The 15,233-nt window shown below is 44.9% G+C and overlaps 2 protein-coding genes across 4 annotated transcripts in view; one reads left to right on the top strand and one right to left on the bottom strand.

The window, feature by feature from the left end:
• The window catches only part of LOC148386523 (uncharacterized), a 4,659-nt gene extending 3,346 nt beyond the window's left edge, over window positions 1-1,313 (bottom strand). The window contains exon 1 of one of the 2 annotated variants that reach the window (XM_088398681.1): window positions 1,079-1,313. The gene's annotated coding sequence lies outside the window, so the exon portion shown is untranslated. Of the gene's footprint in view, window positions 1-61; window positions 249-1,078 lie in introns of those variants that run through there. The other variant, XM_088398679.1, reaches the window with a different exon arrangement.
• tmigd1 (transmembrane and immunoglobulin domain containing 1) overlaps window positions 1-15,233 on the top strand; it is a 25,476-nt gene extending 10,243 nt beyond the window's left edge. Inside the window, exons 4-10 of one of the 2 annotated variants that reach the window (XM_088398684.1) lie at window positions 12,812-13,087; window positions 13,386-13,568; window positions 13,716-13,778; window positions 14,030-14,314; window positions 14,381-14,668; window positions 14,739-14,842; window positions 14,934-15,233. In XM_088398684.1, the coding sequence (XP_088254810.1) occupies window positions 13,478-13,568; window positions 13,716-13,778; window positions 14,030-14,314; window positions 14,381-14,668; window positions 14,739-14,842; window positions 14,934-14,945 (843 nt within the window). In that variant the 5' untranslated portion in view covers window positions 12,812-13,087; window positions 13,386-13,477 and the 3' untranslated portion in view covers window positions 14,946-15,233. Of the gene's footprint in view, window positions 1-12,811; window positions 13,088-13,385; window positions 13,583-13,715; window positions 13,779-14,029; window positions 14,315-14,380; window positions 14,669-14,738; window positions 14,843-14,933 lie in introns of those variants that run through there. The other variant, XM_088398686.1, reaches the window with a different exon arrangement.

Genomic DNA, 15,233 nt, shown 5'->3' with positions numbered 1-15,233 from the left:
TAAACTGTACAAATTATACTTTGTATTTTTCAAACCATTCGCAACAAAATGCGGCTCTCACCTCCTCCTCTCGCGAGCCAACAAAGCCAGGAGGGGGTCGTGCGCTCCAGCCATCTTTTTTTATTTGGCGCGCACAATTTGTCACGAAGAAAAAAGAATTATGTATTTGGAAGAGGAAAAAAAAAAGAACGAAAGAATATGTAATCCTATAAAGGTCCCGTGAGTAAAAGCGACGGCGTGGAAGTCATGCGTGGTAAAAAAGCTGCAAGGCACGCTTGAGTTACTTAAACCCCCCACGTACACCCACCCTCCTCTTCCTCCTCCCAAGCAAATAGCAAATTATCTGGATGGTCCATTTGAAGCCCCCCCCCCGCCCACTGCAATCACCCTCTTTGCAGGAAGAGTGTGGGCGCTCATAAAAAAAAAGAAGCTTTTGTCCGTTTTTTTTTTTTTGTAGCGTGGGCACGTCCCCCCACGATTCAGTTTGCGTGTTGTGGCGGAATGCACGCGAGCCCCAAATTTTTATCCGCTCCACACTACATCCAGCACATTTATTTATTTGTATTTTTTTTATATTTATCTATGTATTTTGCGTTTCCCTTTTGGTCATTCGTTATTTTCTGTAACGAAACACGTGCACGCCCCCCCATTGTCCCGTGTCTCCACGTCATCAATGCACAATAATTGAATTCAAATTGAAGTTTAAAAATAAATTCACTGGCTTGTTCAAAATAGACCGATTTAATTGACTAAGTGTCGCCGTTGTGGAGTTTAAAAGAAAAACGAAACGGAAACAAATGCGCGTTGTTCAATTTGCGTTAAAAAAAATCAATTTGGCGCAATATGGCACGTGCCAATGCGGGTTAAAAGGGGGGTAATGACAGATTTCGTTTAGTTATTATTCATATTGCATTATTATACCACATAAGAAAACGTGAGTTACAATGGATTATTTGTAAAGGTATTTTTTCCTCCTCTTAAATAAAATGCGAATAAGAGATAAAACGCGCAATTGCCGTTACAATCCCACAAAATGATGAATGAATGAAGAAATGGATGAATGAATTTTCTCACCTACCTGGGGTCCCACTATAGTGGGGTGGTGGGGGTGGGGGGCGAGCGATGGGGGGTAAAAAAAAAAAAAAGTCAAAGTAAAGCTCCAAAAATTAATCTCATCAAGACTGGGGAGAATTTAAAATCTTCTCTTTCTTCTCAGCCTGCGCGCGACATTTAAGAATATTCAGATAAAACTGTTACTCTTTCAAAACAAATCCAAACTGCTTTTTGTCACTTTAAGCCGTGCAGCTAATGTATTGTAGTGGATGTTTTCAGCACCACGGCCAGCGCAACTTTATTGTATATACCCTCCGTGGAACCACGTGACTACATCACCGACCCCCCCCCTCCCCACATTCACCACCACAACCCCCCCCCCCCCCCCGCCCCCCTCCATACGCCACCCCCAGCTGCAGGCTGTGCTGACGTCACGTCCATTGATAAGAACGTTGGTGTGGAGATGGCACCAACGCCCCCACATGCCCCCCCTCCCACCCTCCTCCCTTCCACTCCCCTTCCCTCCAGCATGAATGAAGGGAAATGGCATGAATGAAATATTCTTCAATGAAGAGAGAGAGTGAGTGAGTGAGAGATGGAGCAGCCATTTTGCACGACTTCTTAAATCTTCCGCTGCACCAGGGGAAAATTAGCGGATGGTGTTGGGGAAGGGGGGGGGGGGGGGGCGACCTTGTTAACGAGCTATCAATTAGTGCTGCTTTGTGTGCGTGCGTGTGGATGCTCGGTTAAAGTGCACTTTAACAGCGTTGTGCTTTTTTGCAATCGTTGCAACTCGTTCAATTGTTGGTTGAAATATTTCTATTGGTTGATTGGGGATTTCTGACTGGCCTCGAAGGCAGCACGGGAATTTAGGTTGGTAGACTTAGGTGGAAGAATGGAAAATAAATTATAGACGTGACACTTTAGGAATGTTCCTGAAGGCAGCACGAGATGGATGGTTAGAAAATCATTTGGGAGCAAGGAAAGCTATGATTTCTGACTGTCCTTGAAGGCAACACATGACTTTAGGTAAATATTTAGCTTGGTAGATAGACTGAGGGTGTACACACTTGTGCAATATACAAGATTTAATATGATTTAGAAGTTCTAAATTGATTTTTCTTAGACTCACTTTTTGTACGTCACAAAAAACTGCATTTGAACAGGGGTGTGTAGACTTGTTCTAAAAATATCCACTGCAGACAGGCATATTTTTTTTGGGACTGAACTAATCAGTTGTGCAGGACCAGAAACTGTCCACGAAAGATTTATTCTGCTTGTATTTCATCTATTTTTTTCCCAGTCCAATTATATACGTCACTGTAATTAGTATTGATTCACCCATGAGAGTCACCCAAGCGTACGTCAACAGGTGAGAGAAGGAAAGTGGTCTGTTCTCACTGATATGATTGACAAACATTATGACGCGCACCGCCACCATTTTGTTTTCCTCTGGCTGTGTTGTGAGAGGAATGCAATTAGATTTTTTTATATATTTGACAGGGTGGGGAATACAGAAATCTTTATTTTTATAATCTTATTGTCAGGCGAAGTGCAAGACAGTTTTGAGCAAAGTGGAGAGTCATTTCAAGAGTGCACCGAGATGCTAGCAAATATGTTTTCATGCTCTATTTTCCGTTTTGTCAAGCCACCGATAGATGAACATGAAAGATAGATCAGCTTCTATGATTTCAGACTGCCATTGAAGGCATCATTCAATGAATGGATGAATGGATACGCATTTAACTTTGGATGAATGGATGGATTCAGTTCGCAGGTCACTTGTGTGAGGAAAATAAGATTCGAGTCTGTTCCTGAAGGCACCACTCAAACAATGGACAGTTACCAACACAGACATTTGCGTGAGAAAAGCTCTAATTTCAAACAGCCCCTAAGGCATCACATGACAACCTCTGCTTGATTAGATTGCATTGCGAGGGAGGGGGCGGAGGAGGGGGGGGCATCGTTATTTGCGTGCCGAAATGCTTGATGACGGTGCCGATGATGACAGCGGCACTGGAGGTGTGCCGCAGGGCAGATGTTGGCTAATATCACGGCCTTGGCATTATCAACTGCCACTCTGCATTAGCCGCCCCTTTGCGCAACGAACCCCCCCACCCCACCCCCACGAGCCCCCGCCACCAAACCTGACTCACACTCGACCACTGCACAACACCTCGCCGCCTTTTGTCTCTCGCTCTAAAACAAAAATGTAATATTTGCAAAGATTTGGAAATGATAACGGAGGGAACACTTGAACGTGTCTTTGAAGGTCTCTCAAGGTACTGGATAATGACCTCGTAAAAATGGCCGCCAAAAGGTTCCTCATTCTCTCTCTGTGGCCGTCTGTGGTCGGAGTTAATTAAACGGAACAAAAGGCCATTGACGCGGAGCCTCGCAGGAGCTTGGCTCACGTTTAATCGGCGAAAAGTTTCTCCTCTGCAAAGTTTGGAGTTCGACTCAAGAAGGATGCACCATGTGCATGCCAGGCCACTAGTTGGCAGTGTTGTCACTGCCTTTTTTTTTTTTTAAAGATTTCTATTGGTTCTGCTGACACCAAATAAGCTTTTTGAGAAAAATTCCAAAACCAAGACCAAGAACTGCAGTGTATGGACATATTCATGTTTGTGGTGATATCGCCAACTAGTGGCCTGGCATGCACATTACAACTTTTTTGTTTGTAGTTCTGCATGAATACCCGTAACTCACGTGAGAGTTTTCTCTGCTGTTTTACTGAGATAATTGAGACTCTGGGCGAAGAGCCTTTATGTTCCCTTTAATCACCTTCTTTTGTGCTGACGTAGGAGGAGATGCTTTGAGAATGATGAACCTGCACGCTGGCATGGCCGTCTTTTACTTTCTTTTTTTTTTGTCTGCGCTAATGCAGCTGCCGGGAGCACAACACCTTCAAGTGATAAAGTGCAGCCGAGCGATTAGCATACGCTTTTCCCACCCACGCCGCCGCGCTCCGCCAAGGCTGGAAATGGACGAGTAATTGCGTTGTAAGGTTCCCGCAACACAATGGACCCCCGGGAAGGTGGCGCCGTGTGCGGGACCTGTGTGCCCACGCTCTAATCTTCCACCACGTTGCACCCATTTAATCAGAAGAATATCCATAATAGTTCACACTGTGTTCCATTGTTGTCCCTAGACCTTCTGAAATTAACAATTTTGCTATGCCAAAGCAACAGGTGGCGCTATATATTAGCGCTGCGAATGAGTCGTAATTCGTTCGATTGGATATCGTGAGTCTTCTGTAAACTCGAAATGAGGCGAAAAACTAAGAAATCTCGTTGTATCGGTAGACTCGCCTGACTTGTGTGTCTGGGCAATACGGAATCGAAGCACTTAACCCAAGAAGGTTGTACCTGTATATACCTGGAAGTGGTTTTCTGAGAAAGCTTGTTTAGCATTTAGCGGTGGCTAATGTGTTGAGCAAATGATCCACTTGAAAGGTGCACGGAGAATGCGGCGTGTCAGCAATGTGCTGCTTTATAGACTGTGAGCGCTCGTAATGAAAAATCCACAGTGCGTCAAACATAATGAATACCGATCCATAAGGCCGTCAAAGCCATCCAAGAATGAGCCGTGAATGGCTATCCATCGCCACCCATCCAAATTATATTCCCCTCATTCTCCATTACAAAGAAAGAGGAGCAGGACGAGGGGCGCCAGGAGGGTGGGGTCGGGGGGTGGTCGTGAATGATGGCGGCGGTCCCGGGGCGGCCTGCAAATTTGAGGTTGATGAGGCGTTTCATACGGGCAGCGCAAAGACATCAGCGCCCGCCATCAATCTCCGCGCCTCGCGTCAGTAAACACGCATCCAACGCCAAGGCGGGATCGGCCCGCCGCACCGAAGCACAACCAGTAGCAGGCCTCGGACCCGTTAATAGAAGCTAGAATGGGTACTTGGTTGTTTTTCAACTTCCTGGTGGTTTCAGAACAACTCCTGGGTTAAGTTTTGTTTCAAAATAGATGTATGTGCTGTTTTTGTGTCATTTCATGGGTTGTTTGTATACTTTGGGGTTTAACCATACCGCCATCTAGTGGACTGGAGTAGAAATACAACTCAATTTTACAATTGACTTTTTTTACTTTTACTAACAGCAAAAGTTGTTTACAAAAATCTCTTTTCTCTCTTTGTCTTCTGACAAGAATTTGGTATGCTAAGCTATGCTGCTTTTGCATTTATTACTGCTTGAGGCTGCAAAATTGAATACGTACCACGAGCCATTTATTTCCATGCCAGCAAGGCAATATTTTTCTTCTACCCTTTGGAAGAACAAGAATAATAGGTTTTTAAAAACAGAAGTTTGAGGGCGAAATCTTTTTTTACCATTTCGTTTTAAAAGCATTTAATACGTATGAATTCGAGACGCGGCGCTTGTTATTGTCAGCCTGAGGTTGACAAGCAGCTTTTAACAATCTGCAACAGTGTGGAGAGGACAAAAATAGCTGCAGCACAGCAAATGACATAAAACAGATAACCGCTCATAATGTCATCATGACCTTTGCAAAAATAAATGCTGCTCTTACAAAGTTGATACTGAAAATTTCAATTTAGCGATATGTTTGTGAGCGTGATGGCTAAATTCAATTAATTTAATGGATTTATTTGGAATGTAATTGAAAATATAATCAATTCAGTACATTTACAAAAGTACAAAAAATTATTTAATCACGCAAAACAATCACCTAAACAAGTACATTACATTTAATGAAATGACATTGAAAACATTGATATAAAAATAAACACATATATATAAAATAAAGGGAAATTATGTTGAATTAAAAAGCATACAATTTTATTAATTTCCATCTATATTAAATTGTACTTGTGTTAAAGACTAATGAAATATAATAAACACCATACTGCATAAAGTTAAATTACGTAAAGAGAAAATGAAAATACATGAAAGCATACAAATGTATTGAATCACATTAAATCAAATGAGATGAGATTTCATGAAATCCAATTAATTTTATTAAAGCAAATAAAATAAAAAGTCAAGATTCCGTTGCTTCGCTCTTGTTGCTACCTAATAAGGCGGAACATTGTGTGAAAGGACCTACGGTATGAACTCGTCTGTGATGTGGAGGCCACACATACACACACACACACACACACACCCCTATAGATCTACAATCCATAGTAGTCGATAATATAGCTCGGAGAGCCCGAGGCGGGAGAGGCGAGCGAGTCCTGATGAAAAGTGTTATCGGTTATCAGCGCCGCAGCCCGACTGGCAGGGAAGTCATTTGGAACGCCCTAATGTGCCTGCGTGACTCATTGACAACATCTACAGCGACAAACAATCTCGCATCCCGTGTGTGTGTGTGTGTTACTAATTCTTCCCGTAAGAAACAATGTGAATAGATTGAATTCATTGACGGTAAATTTGTTGCTAGGAGCCCTAAAATGGCCGCTTCAAAACAAAATGGCCGACTTCAAAAACTTTAGTTTAACATGGTTTTGGCGGGCTAATTAGCAACATAGCTGTTTTTTTTTGGTCATCTACGAAGCTAACATGTTTCTGTTATCGTTTTTGTCGACATTAAAGTCGATTAACAATCCTTTTTTTTTGTAATCGATGAAAGTAACGTGTTTGGGTAGGCTCCGAAACAGACGCTGAGTTCAAGCTGACCTTGTTGAAAAGCTTGTATGCCTTCAGCTCTTTTCAAGTCGATAGCGCACGGGGGGAATTTTCCCATTTTCTTTATCTGCGACTCGGCGAGGCGCTCGGGCAGCCGCCGGTGTGTTTGCCGTATGTAAGTGGCCGTTCTAAACGCGCCTCTTGTCTCCGCTATCATTTTCACCCCCTCCCCATTTCTTCTCCATTCCGCCGCCGTCCGCTCATTCTCATTTGCCTCCCTATCACACCAGCGTGTATTCCATTTCCAACAGCGGACGTGCTTATCGCGAGTCTGCTGCCAGACAGCAGAAGCTTCGGCGCCATTTCTAATAATTTGACCCTCTCACATATCACTCAAACCGGAAATTTCGCCGGTCACCTCATTTAAACTTTCGGCGATTGTTGAGGAATGAGTGAGCAAGATTTTGTGCTGAACAATTCTGGAAAAATCACATTGATATTGTATTCAAGATTGCAATTTTTTGGGGTGATTATTTTTTGGTATTCAAGATCCTCTTCCCATGTAATTTTTTTTTAAATAACAACCAAGCTTAGAGATGATAGCTGAGAAGACATTTTGGGTGAGGCGGCGACTGCTCAGGTTGCTGATTGTGCACCACAGGCGACTCCGAACACAAATGACAGACGCAGCAGCACGCCGAGTTACGTCTGACAGCACACAAATGTAAAAACGCGAGAATGACAACCTATTATCATGTTTTTCTGGAAATGCTTTTTTTGATGGATCGTTTTTTCCATTCATTATGTAGGCCCCGAAAAAGTCTCAAATACCCCAAATTGCTAATTAAGTCAGCCATTTTGTTCGGAGGCGGCCATTTTAGGTAATTTTTCCACGGGGGTCCTTCAAAACTTCTCTTTTTTTCACCCCACTCTGCGGCTGATGAGTTCTCTGAAACAGAGGGGCTGTGATTGGGCACATCCGTTTATTTTTTTTCTTCCAGTCTGTCTCCCGTGGCAACCACCAAGCCGATTCCTCGAGCCTTCTTTCATTGCGACGCCTCCGATTGTGTTGTCGTTCAACCAAGACAATACGCTTTGTGACTATCGTTCGGGATTATACGCAGCTCCGCTCGGCTGCGCATCGGCGTGGCCGTGCACGTGCTGCGTGCGTGTGTGGTGCCTACAGGTGACTCATCGTACTGCAGATGACCACAATGTGCTGCTGCTCTTTGAGAATTCCAAGCTCACGTGTCTTTCTCATCCTCCTATTTCTCCTCGACACGATTCCTACTTGAGCCCAAAATGTCCAGCTCACACACAATTTTAATATCGAGAAAGATACATAGAAACACATCACTTTGTTTTAAAAAGAACACCGAGGCCTATTTCCATATTCATAATTTTATGCGTTTCAGTGAGAGCTCATGAGCAAAAAATAGAAAATCATATATGGAAAGTAAATTGCGTAAGTGTGATGTCACATTTGTTAAAAAAAAAAAAAACGAGAGGAAAAATAAGTGGTTTATTTTGATTTTTTTTCAAATTATTTTTGCACGCAAATCAATGAAATAATCCTGCGGATAAATAATCCTGTTAGGTGATGCTTCTCACTGTCGTGGTTGGAAACATGAGCCAAAATAGATCAGCCTAATCTTCGTCGTGCACACACACACACATTTCCATGGTAATTACCCCCGAGCCGCTCTCAGGGGCCCGGGGGGGCCCCAGGGGTGACGGCGGTCTCACAAGAGTCCCAGTTGGCCCATTGAGGAGATCATTAGATTGGTTAGTGTAATCTACAACAAGCCCCCTGAGTGTGTACGTGTGTGTGCGTGCGTGTGTGTGTGTCCACGCGTTAAGCGGCTGTTCAATGGACTCGGAGGGTCCGCTGGGGGGGGGGTGCGGACATTAGCTTTACTGCCGCCATCGGAGGGTCTTGTTTAGCCGCAGCTGGGATTTGAACCCCCCTCGGGAGTTCGCCTGATGGTTCATGATAGCGCACTTGAATGGAAAAGGAAATAGCTGTTAAATTGCCAGCCCCCCCCCGCCCCCTAAAAAAAAATGCATTCATGAAACAAAAAGAAAGAAAACATTTTCTTTTTTCCTTCTTATTTTTCCTTTTTTTGCTAAAGATGAGTCATTTTTGTTCGTCTTGTTTTGCTCTCTAAAAATAGAAAAAATATTGGGAAAAATGTTTTTTTCTTCTTATTAGGAACACAAGAAAATACTTTTTACTGTTTATATAAAAAAAAAAACAAGGCGAGCTTCCTTTTGCAGTCTTTCAGAAATAAGAATTAATTTTGTTGCTTCTAGAAATCAAACCAACACTATGTCATATCGTCTATTTTTTCATTGCTACCATTTCCTCGTGTATTGTAATTAAAATAAAAAAAAGACAGCAGCGCTGTTAAAACATCAAACCTCAGACATTTGATCACACTATCGGTTCTATTTTTTCCTGGTATTGTGCAAAATAGGCAGCTTGACTTCGCCAATCAGCGGCCTGGCTCTTTTAAACGCTCTGCCATTTTCCTGCCGTCGTTTGACACAAGAAAAAAAAAAAAAAGCTCCATTTTTTTTTTTCCTTCCCTCGCTCTCTTTCCATCCGGCGGAGTGAAAAGGAGAGTGAGGAGGAAGAGGAAGAGAGGGGCGACTGATTGCTCCTTTTGTTTAAGAGTGAAGCTCGCCACCTCTCGGGGGATAATTGGTGCACGAGGAGGCTTAACGTGGCAAATAAAAGAGAAAGGAAAAAAAAAAAAAAGATTGCTTGGGCTCGGAATTTCAACCTTTTCAAGGTCTAACACTTGATTTGTTGTTTTATTGGCTTCTTTGATTAAGAAAACACGTATGACTCAATATTGCTCGGACCTTACGAGGAGAAAATAGTCTTAAATCATTCCATTTGTCAAAGACTAAAAATTGCCAGCGCCATTGATGAATCTTTTTTGATGACAAAAAAATAGCGTGTAAGATTCCCACCTCATTTCCAATTCCGTTCGATATTCCTGGTGATGACTCACTTGTTTTCTTTTGTCTTTATGTCGGCGTAATTAACGACAAAACTGTAAAGCATACCGCGTACACAATCAAATCCTCGTCTGTCGTAAACACACCGCACACGAGCCACGTCCTGCGCAAACACCGATGACCTTTTTCCCCTTGCAGACGCACGTCACGGCCGGCGAGTACATTGTGACTATCACAGCTGGCTTGTCTTCAACGTCAGTGTGTGTGTCTGTGTGTGTTTGTGTGTCTGCTTCATATTCTAGTCACAACCTGGCATAGTGTGCACATTTTCAAAGATACTGGTTTGAAAGTGATTTTAATTCGGTTTTATGTACCTATCGGGACCTTTCCAAGCACCATTTAGGTTAAGGGTGCTGCCAATGAGGTTTAAAAAAAAAAGATGCACGTTTTGTTTGGTCAAATTGATTTCAAATTTTGCAACATTGAACAATCAGTCACTTGAAACACTTTGTCGATAATTCTCCAGCTGAAACTTTTAACTTGATGACAGCTAATTTGGTCAAGTTGAAGCAAACCAGTCAAGTGATCCTAAATTGGAGTCAAGTGATGCCTTTCTTTTTAATTTCCTTAAATCATTTCTAGTGTAAGCACCATTTTCCAAAACATCAATGACAAGTTGGCATCATTGACGAAACTAATAACCTCCAACTACTCATTCAAATTTTTTTTTTCGCCAGCCATCTTTAAGTGCAGCAGTGGGCGTGACCCTCTCCGCAGGGCGGTGGCGACGAAAAAGGGGGGGGGGGGACACATTTATGAGTCATCTGCTCAGAGAGCGCCCCTTTAGGCTCAAGTTATTTCTTTATTTTGCGCTGACTCCTCTTTCCACACCTCCAGCGCGCCACGTACGTAGATAAGATGGCCAGCGTGAGTCATATCGTCGTGCCAGGTGGCCGTTTTGACGCTCGCTGAGCTTTGGAGAGGTAAAGACGGTCGAAACAAAGCTACATGGGAATGTGCCGAGGGATGGAGGGAGGGAGGGAGGCGTGAGGGATGAGGGAAGATGGAGAGAGAGGAGGAGGGAGGGGTGGTGCTGATGCCGGCGGCCTGATGACTCATGGCGGTGCTGCGCTTTGTGCGTCACTGGCGCTGGCTGGAGGAGATAGCGAGGAGAAGGTCTACGCATTTAATTACACACACTGTACGCACACACACACGCGTGTGCACTAAATTATATCCCCAATTACACTCTTTACATGCGAGTGATTTAAGCTTCCAGGTGTTTTCCTGCACGCTGGTCTCGCTCGTCAAGTATTTTGGAAAAGATCCCGCGAGGTGTGCGTGGAAACAAATTAAAAGCGCCTTCAAGCCGGCAGTCGCGGAGATGTGACTGGAATGTGAAGAGGACGCACACACGGGCGAAACTCAGCTGTGATAGTCACGTTTTGTAAGATAATTTAGTCACCGGGGATCCAAATGGCGGTCGAGACAATTTGGACTTTTGAGTCGTTAAATGAACAATGTGGCTTTTCGTAAATATCCGTTTCATCTAATGTACACGTTTGCTAAGATGATAAATTCGACTGACTCATCTTGGATTTTTTTTTCTTCTAAAACATCCCTTGCTTGATGCACGTGGGCCAATTAGACGCGGCAAAACCGAGACGGCCGCTACGCTAGGCTCGCGTCCCCCGCGAGCCGCCTGATGAAACATTGCGTTTTGGCTGCAATCGCTCGTACGGCAATAATAGCAATCACGACTCAAGCCTCGGCTGACGGACGCACGGCCTCCCGCGAGGTCCGGTTCAAAGGCTTTATTAGCTCGCCGCTAATAGCAGTTATCTGTTATCTTGTTACGCCACTCGCGCACATTCATCACCCATGCATCCTGCGCTGTCCTGATAAAGCCTGCTAACTTTCGGGATTTTTTGCAAGGCTTTTTTTTAATGAGCTGGATGGGTAGAGAAAAAAATCTGTCCATTTCAGTAACTGGTGCTGAAACAGTTTTCAAAATACAACAAACAGATGCTAGGTTAGATGTTATTCATATTAGCATTGCTAGTCGGGGAGTCGTGATTTGTTTTGACACCCTGCAGTCGTTTGAAAGCGCACTGCCGACACCTGCAGGTTAAGTCCGACACGCGTACGGTATATGTAGCTTAAAGCCAGAACAAAACAAAACATTAAACTCCCGCCCTGAAGGGTATGGTTTGAAAGTGAGCTAAGCAGGCCGCCCGCCCGCCCTCTCTGCAAGGTCAAACAGCCGCCACAGTCAATGAGCCTCTTCAGTCGACAAAGCTCGGAATTAACGCCGAGTATCGTCCCCCCCACCAGTGGCTCGGCGGAGGGTGCCACGCGGAGGACGGCGTGTCACGATGCGATGGGCGGGAGGAGGTGGAGCGTCGGGGGGGGTTTGTGACGCCACGGCTTCGTCAGGCGGATGAGTCAGAGGCTGAAAAACGGGAGCCGACGATGTCTTTTCCGGTAGAAGAAGTGAAATTAGGACACTTGATGCGCCCATCAGACAAGGACTTAATTAAGGCGCAATCACATCTAAGCAAATTATGCCAGCGCTGCCTCGACGGGCTGCCGTTATGATCGCTATCTGTAATGTTGCTCAAACACGGGCCTGTGACTCACTGGCCTAGATTACTTTTCATGTTTTACTTCTCGCAGCACAAAATACAAAGATCGCCGCAACCCGTCTAACGCCCCCCCCCCCCTTCCCGTCATGCTGCTTGCAAATGACACAAAATTGCTCGCCCCCAATGGTGGCAGCTCAAGTGTTTGCAGGTGACAACACCCCCCCACCCTTTATCATCCTCACCCCCACCTCTCTTTGTGTCCACCCCCTTGACCAAGTTCACTCCCGTCTTGGTGGTTACCCTCTCCTGTCTCCTGATTATCAGCTGCAGCAGGCGGCAGAACGCGTACCCGCCATTATCCCCGAAAGCCCCTCAAAGCTTTTTAACATGCAATCGGCAAATCCGCCACCCCTTTGTTCCTCCATCTTGGCTCCGCCTCTCATGACGCTGCCGCTACCATTAACTACGCCACATCACAGTGACGAGCCCCCCCCCCACCCCCCCAACCCATCTCGGCGCTATCATCATCATCCTAATCACACCACCGGACCCCTTATCTCCCATCACCAAATCTGCTCTGACACAAAGCAATTATCTCTCATTTGCTCACAGATTCCCAGCCGCCAATCAACCACTCCCCCCCAAAAACCCCACCCAACAACCCTCCCGTCGCCACCTAGTGGGGAAAGGTGGTACTACGTCATGGGCCATCAATGACACTGCGCATGAACACTGAAAGCGGGCGGGGACCCTGGTGGGCTTTGCCGCATCACTGATGATGGGTGATGCCGCCCACGCGACGTGACTTCGTCATCATGGCTTCCTGTCATGAAGCCGAGAGCGCCACCTAGAGGAAGGACATGGAGGTCTTCCAAAACCTGCTACGAGGTAGACGTATTATTAAATAGATTATTTTTGTCTACGTAACCTTTTTTCTTGTTAAATCATCCCAGGAAGAAAGTAAGAAATATAAAATTGTTTTAATAAATAAAAATGTTGTGCTATAGCCTCCAATCAGATTGTTCCATTATTTATCTCTAACAGTACAAAGTAAGAACCTTGTTGATTTTTAGTAGGGCTACACCACTCACAGCCACTTGGGGCAGCACGTTCACCTTTTTTTTTTTTTTTTTTACTCTGCTGCTGACTATCTGTATCTTTTATTGTCTTTTTTTTTTTTTTGAAGGCGCTGGCACTGCAATCCTTTTCATGTCCACACCCAAGATTGAGCACTGGCAATAAAAAATACAACAATAAACGGAGGTCAGAAACTTACACATGATTGATAACAAACAGCGGGAAGTCATAAAGCTGAACTCGTCGTCGGCGTCTTTAAAAGCTGACACATTGTCACATCTCAAATCTTCAGGTGAGCACACTCAGGTGAGCTACAACGCTTGCCGCTCAGAATCAGTGTTGTTATTTTAGTTGTGTTACTTTTTTTTTCAACATTGACAAAAGGACATCACGAAGAGCGTATGATTAATTCTAAACTTTTCTCTCACTGTCTTATCAGGAAGGAATAAAATGGAATCCTACTGTGTTCTTGTGTTAGCGCTTTGTGCGGCACAAACATTGTGTAAGTATGACATGCACACACACACAAATACACACCAATAGCCTTTCAATTCCAAGAAACCAGCATCGTGCGTCATACGGTCGTTTTTTTTTTTTTTACTCCGCCAAGGCCGAATTGTACTTTTGATTGCTGTTCGTTAAAATGTAAAAAAATCAAAATTTCAAGGGGACAAATTTCTATACAATATTAAGTTGGGCAATTGAACTCAACAATTTTTTTTTCTTATCTGCTAATCTATCCTTCATCCCAAGGCGTCACCATCGAATCGGTGCCCAACATGGACGGCGAGGGGGTCATCTGGACTGAACTGGAGCGAACCGTTTCGCTGGTGTGTTCCAGCAACCGATCCGAGGATGACGGAGCGGAACTGGTGTGGCTGAGGAACGGCGCCACGGTGATTCTCCACCAAGGAAACCGCAAGAGACAAAGTGCCGTGTGCATCATGCCGGTCATCCACCAGGACAACGGCGCCACCTTCACCTGCCGCCTGAGCAGCAACGCCAGCGTCGAGGCCTCCGTCACACTCAATGTCACATGTGTGTTATCTCATTCTCTGCCATTGACGGCTATAGACGTCAAATAATACTTGATTATTATACCAGATGCGCCCATACTGTCGGGATCCGAGGGCGTATTAGTGGAGGATGCCTCATCGTTGATGCTGAGCTGTGACATTTTTGCCAACCCGCCCGTCTCCTCGATGCGGTGGACCCTTAACGGCAGCGCTATCGACATCGTCGCAGGGGGCTTCACCCTGATCAACGACGGCTTCACTAGTCGGCTGTCCGCCGACAAGGCGGAGAAGAGTAAGCATGAGGGCCTCTACCGATGCACGGTCGACTCGCCCGTCTACGGAATCAAGAGCAAGGACTTCCTGGTTACTGTCACAGGTGAATCCTTGCGGTCCACAACCCACTGTTGAGCTTCCATGGTCCTAATTTTGTTTGTTGTCTTCCACAGAAAAGACCGTGAAGTTTCCACTGATGCCCATCATTGCCGGCGTGGTTGTGGTGTGCCTTACAGCGATCCTCGCCATTATTTCACGCTGGGAGAGAATCATCAAGGTAACGTGACAAAAGTATTGAAACAAAAGCCGTGCTTAAGCGTCTTTTGTCGCAGCGTGTCTTTTAACACTCAGCTTTTGTCTGCCGACAGTGCTGCAAGTGAAGGATCGTCTGCGCTCGGTTAGCTTAGCGCTAAGAGAACCAGCCGTTTAACCAAGTCATTTTGTAGCGCTCCACTTGGCTGCTCGTTTCCATGACAACAGGAAGGAGCCCTTGCCCTTAATTAGCTTTGCGTGAAGCTAAGGCTAAGATACCCGACGAATTAAACGACTCCTGATGTAGCCCTCTGTGAGGATGCCTGAAGCTGTTGTGTAATGCGTTATATAAATAAAGTTGTATTGTATTTTATTGTATTAACCCGCAAAGTAAAGCGTCCTTTTGTTGCACTCCA

This window comes from Syngnathus floridae, chromosome 15 (assembly GCF_059516105.1).
Source record: "Syngnathus floridae isolate MCC-2025c chromosome 15, RoL_Sflo_1.0, whole genome shotgun sequence".
In the NCBI taxonomy this organism is placed as follows: Eukaryota; Metazoa; Chordata; class Actinopteri; order Syngnathiformes; family Syngnathidae; genus Syngnathus; species Syngnathus floridae.
Note: the sequence above shows the minus strand (reverse complement) of the source record. Positions and strands in the feature narration are given on the sequence as shown.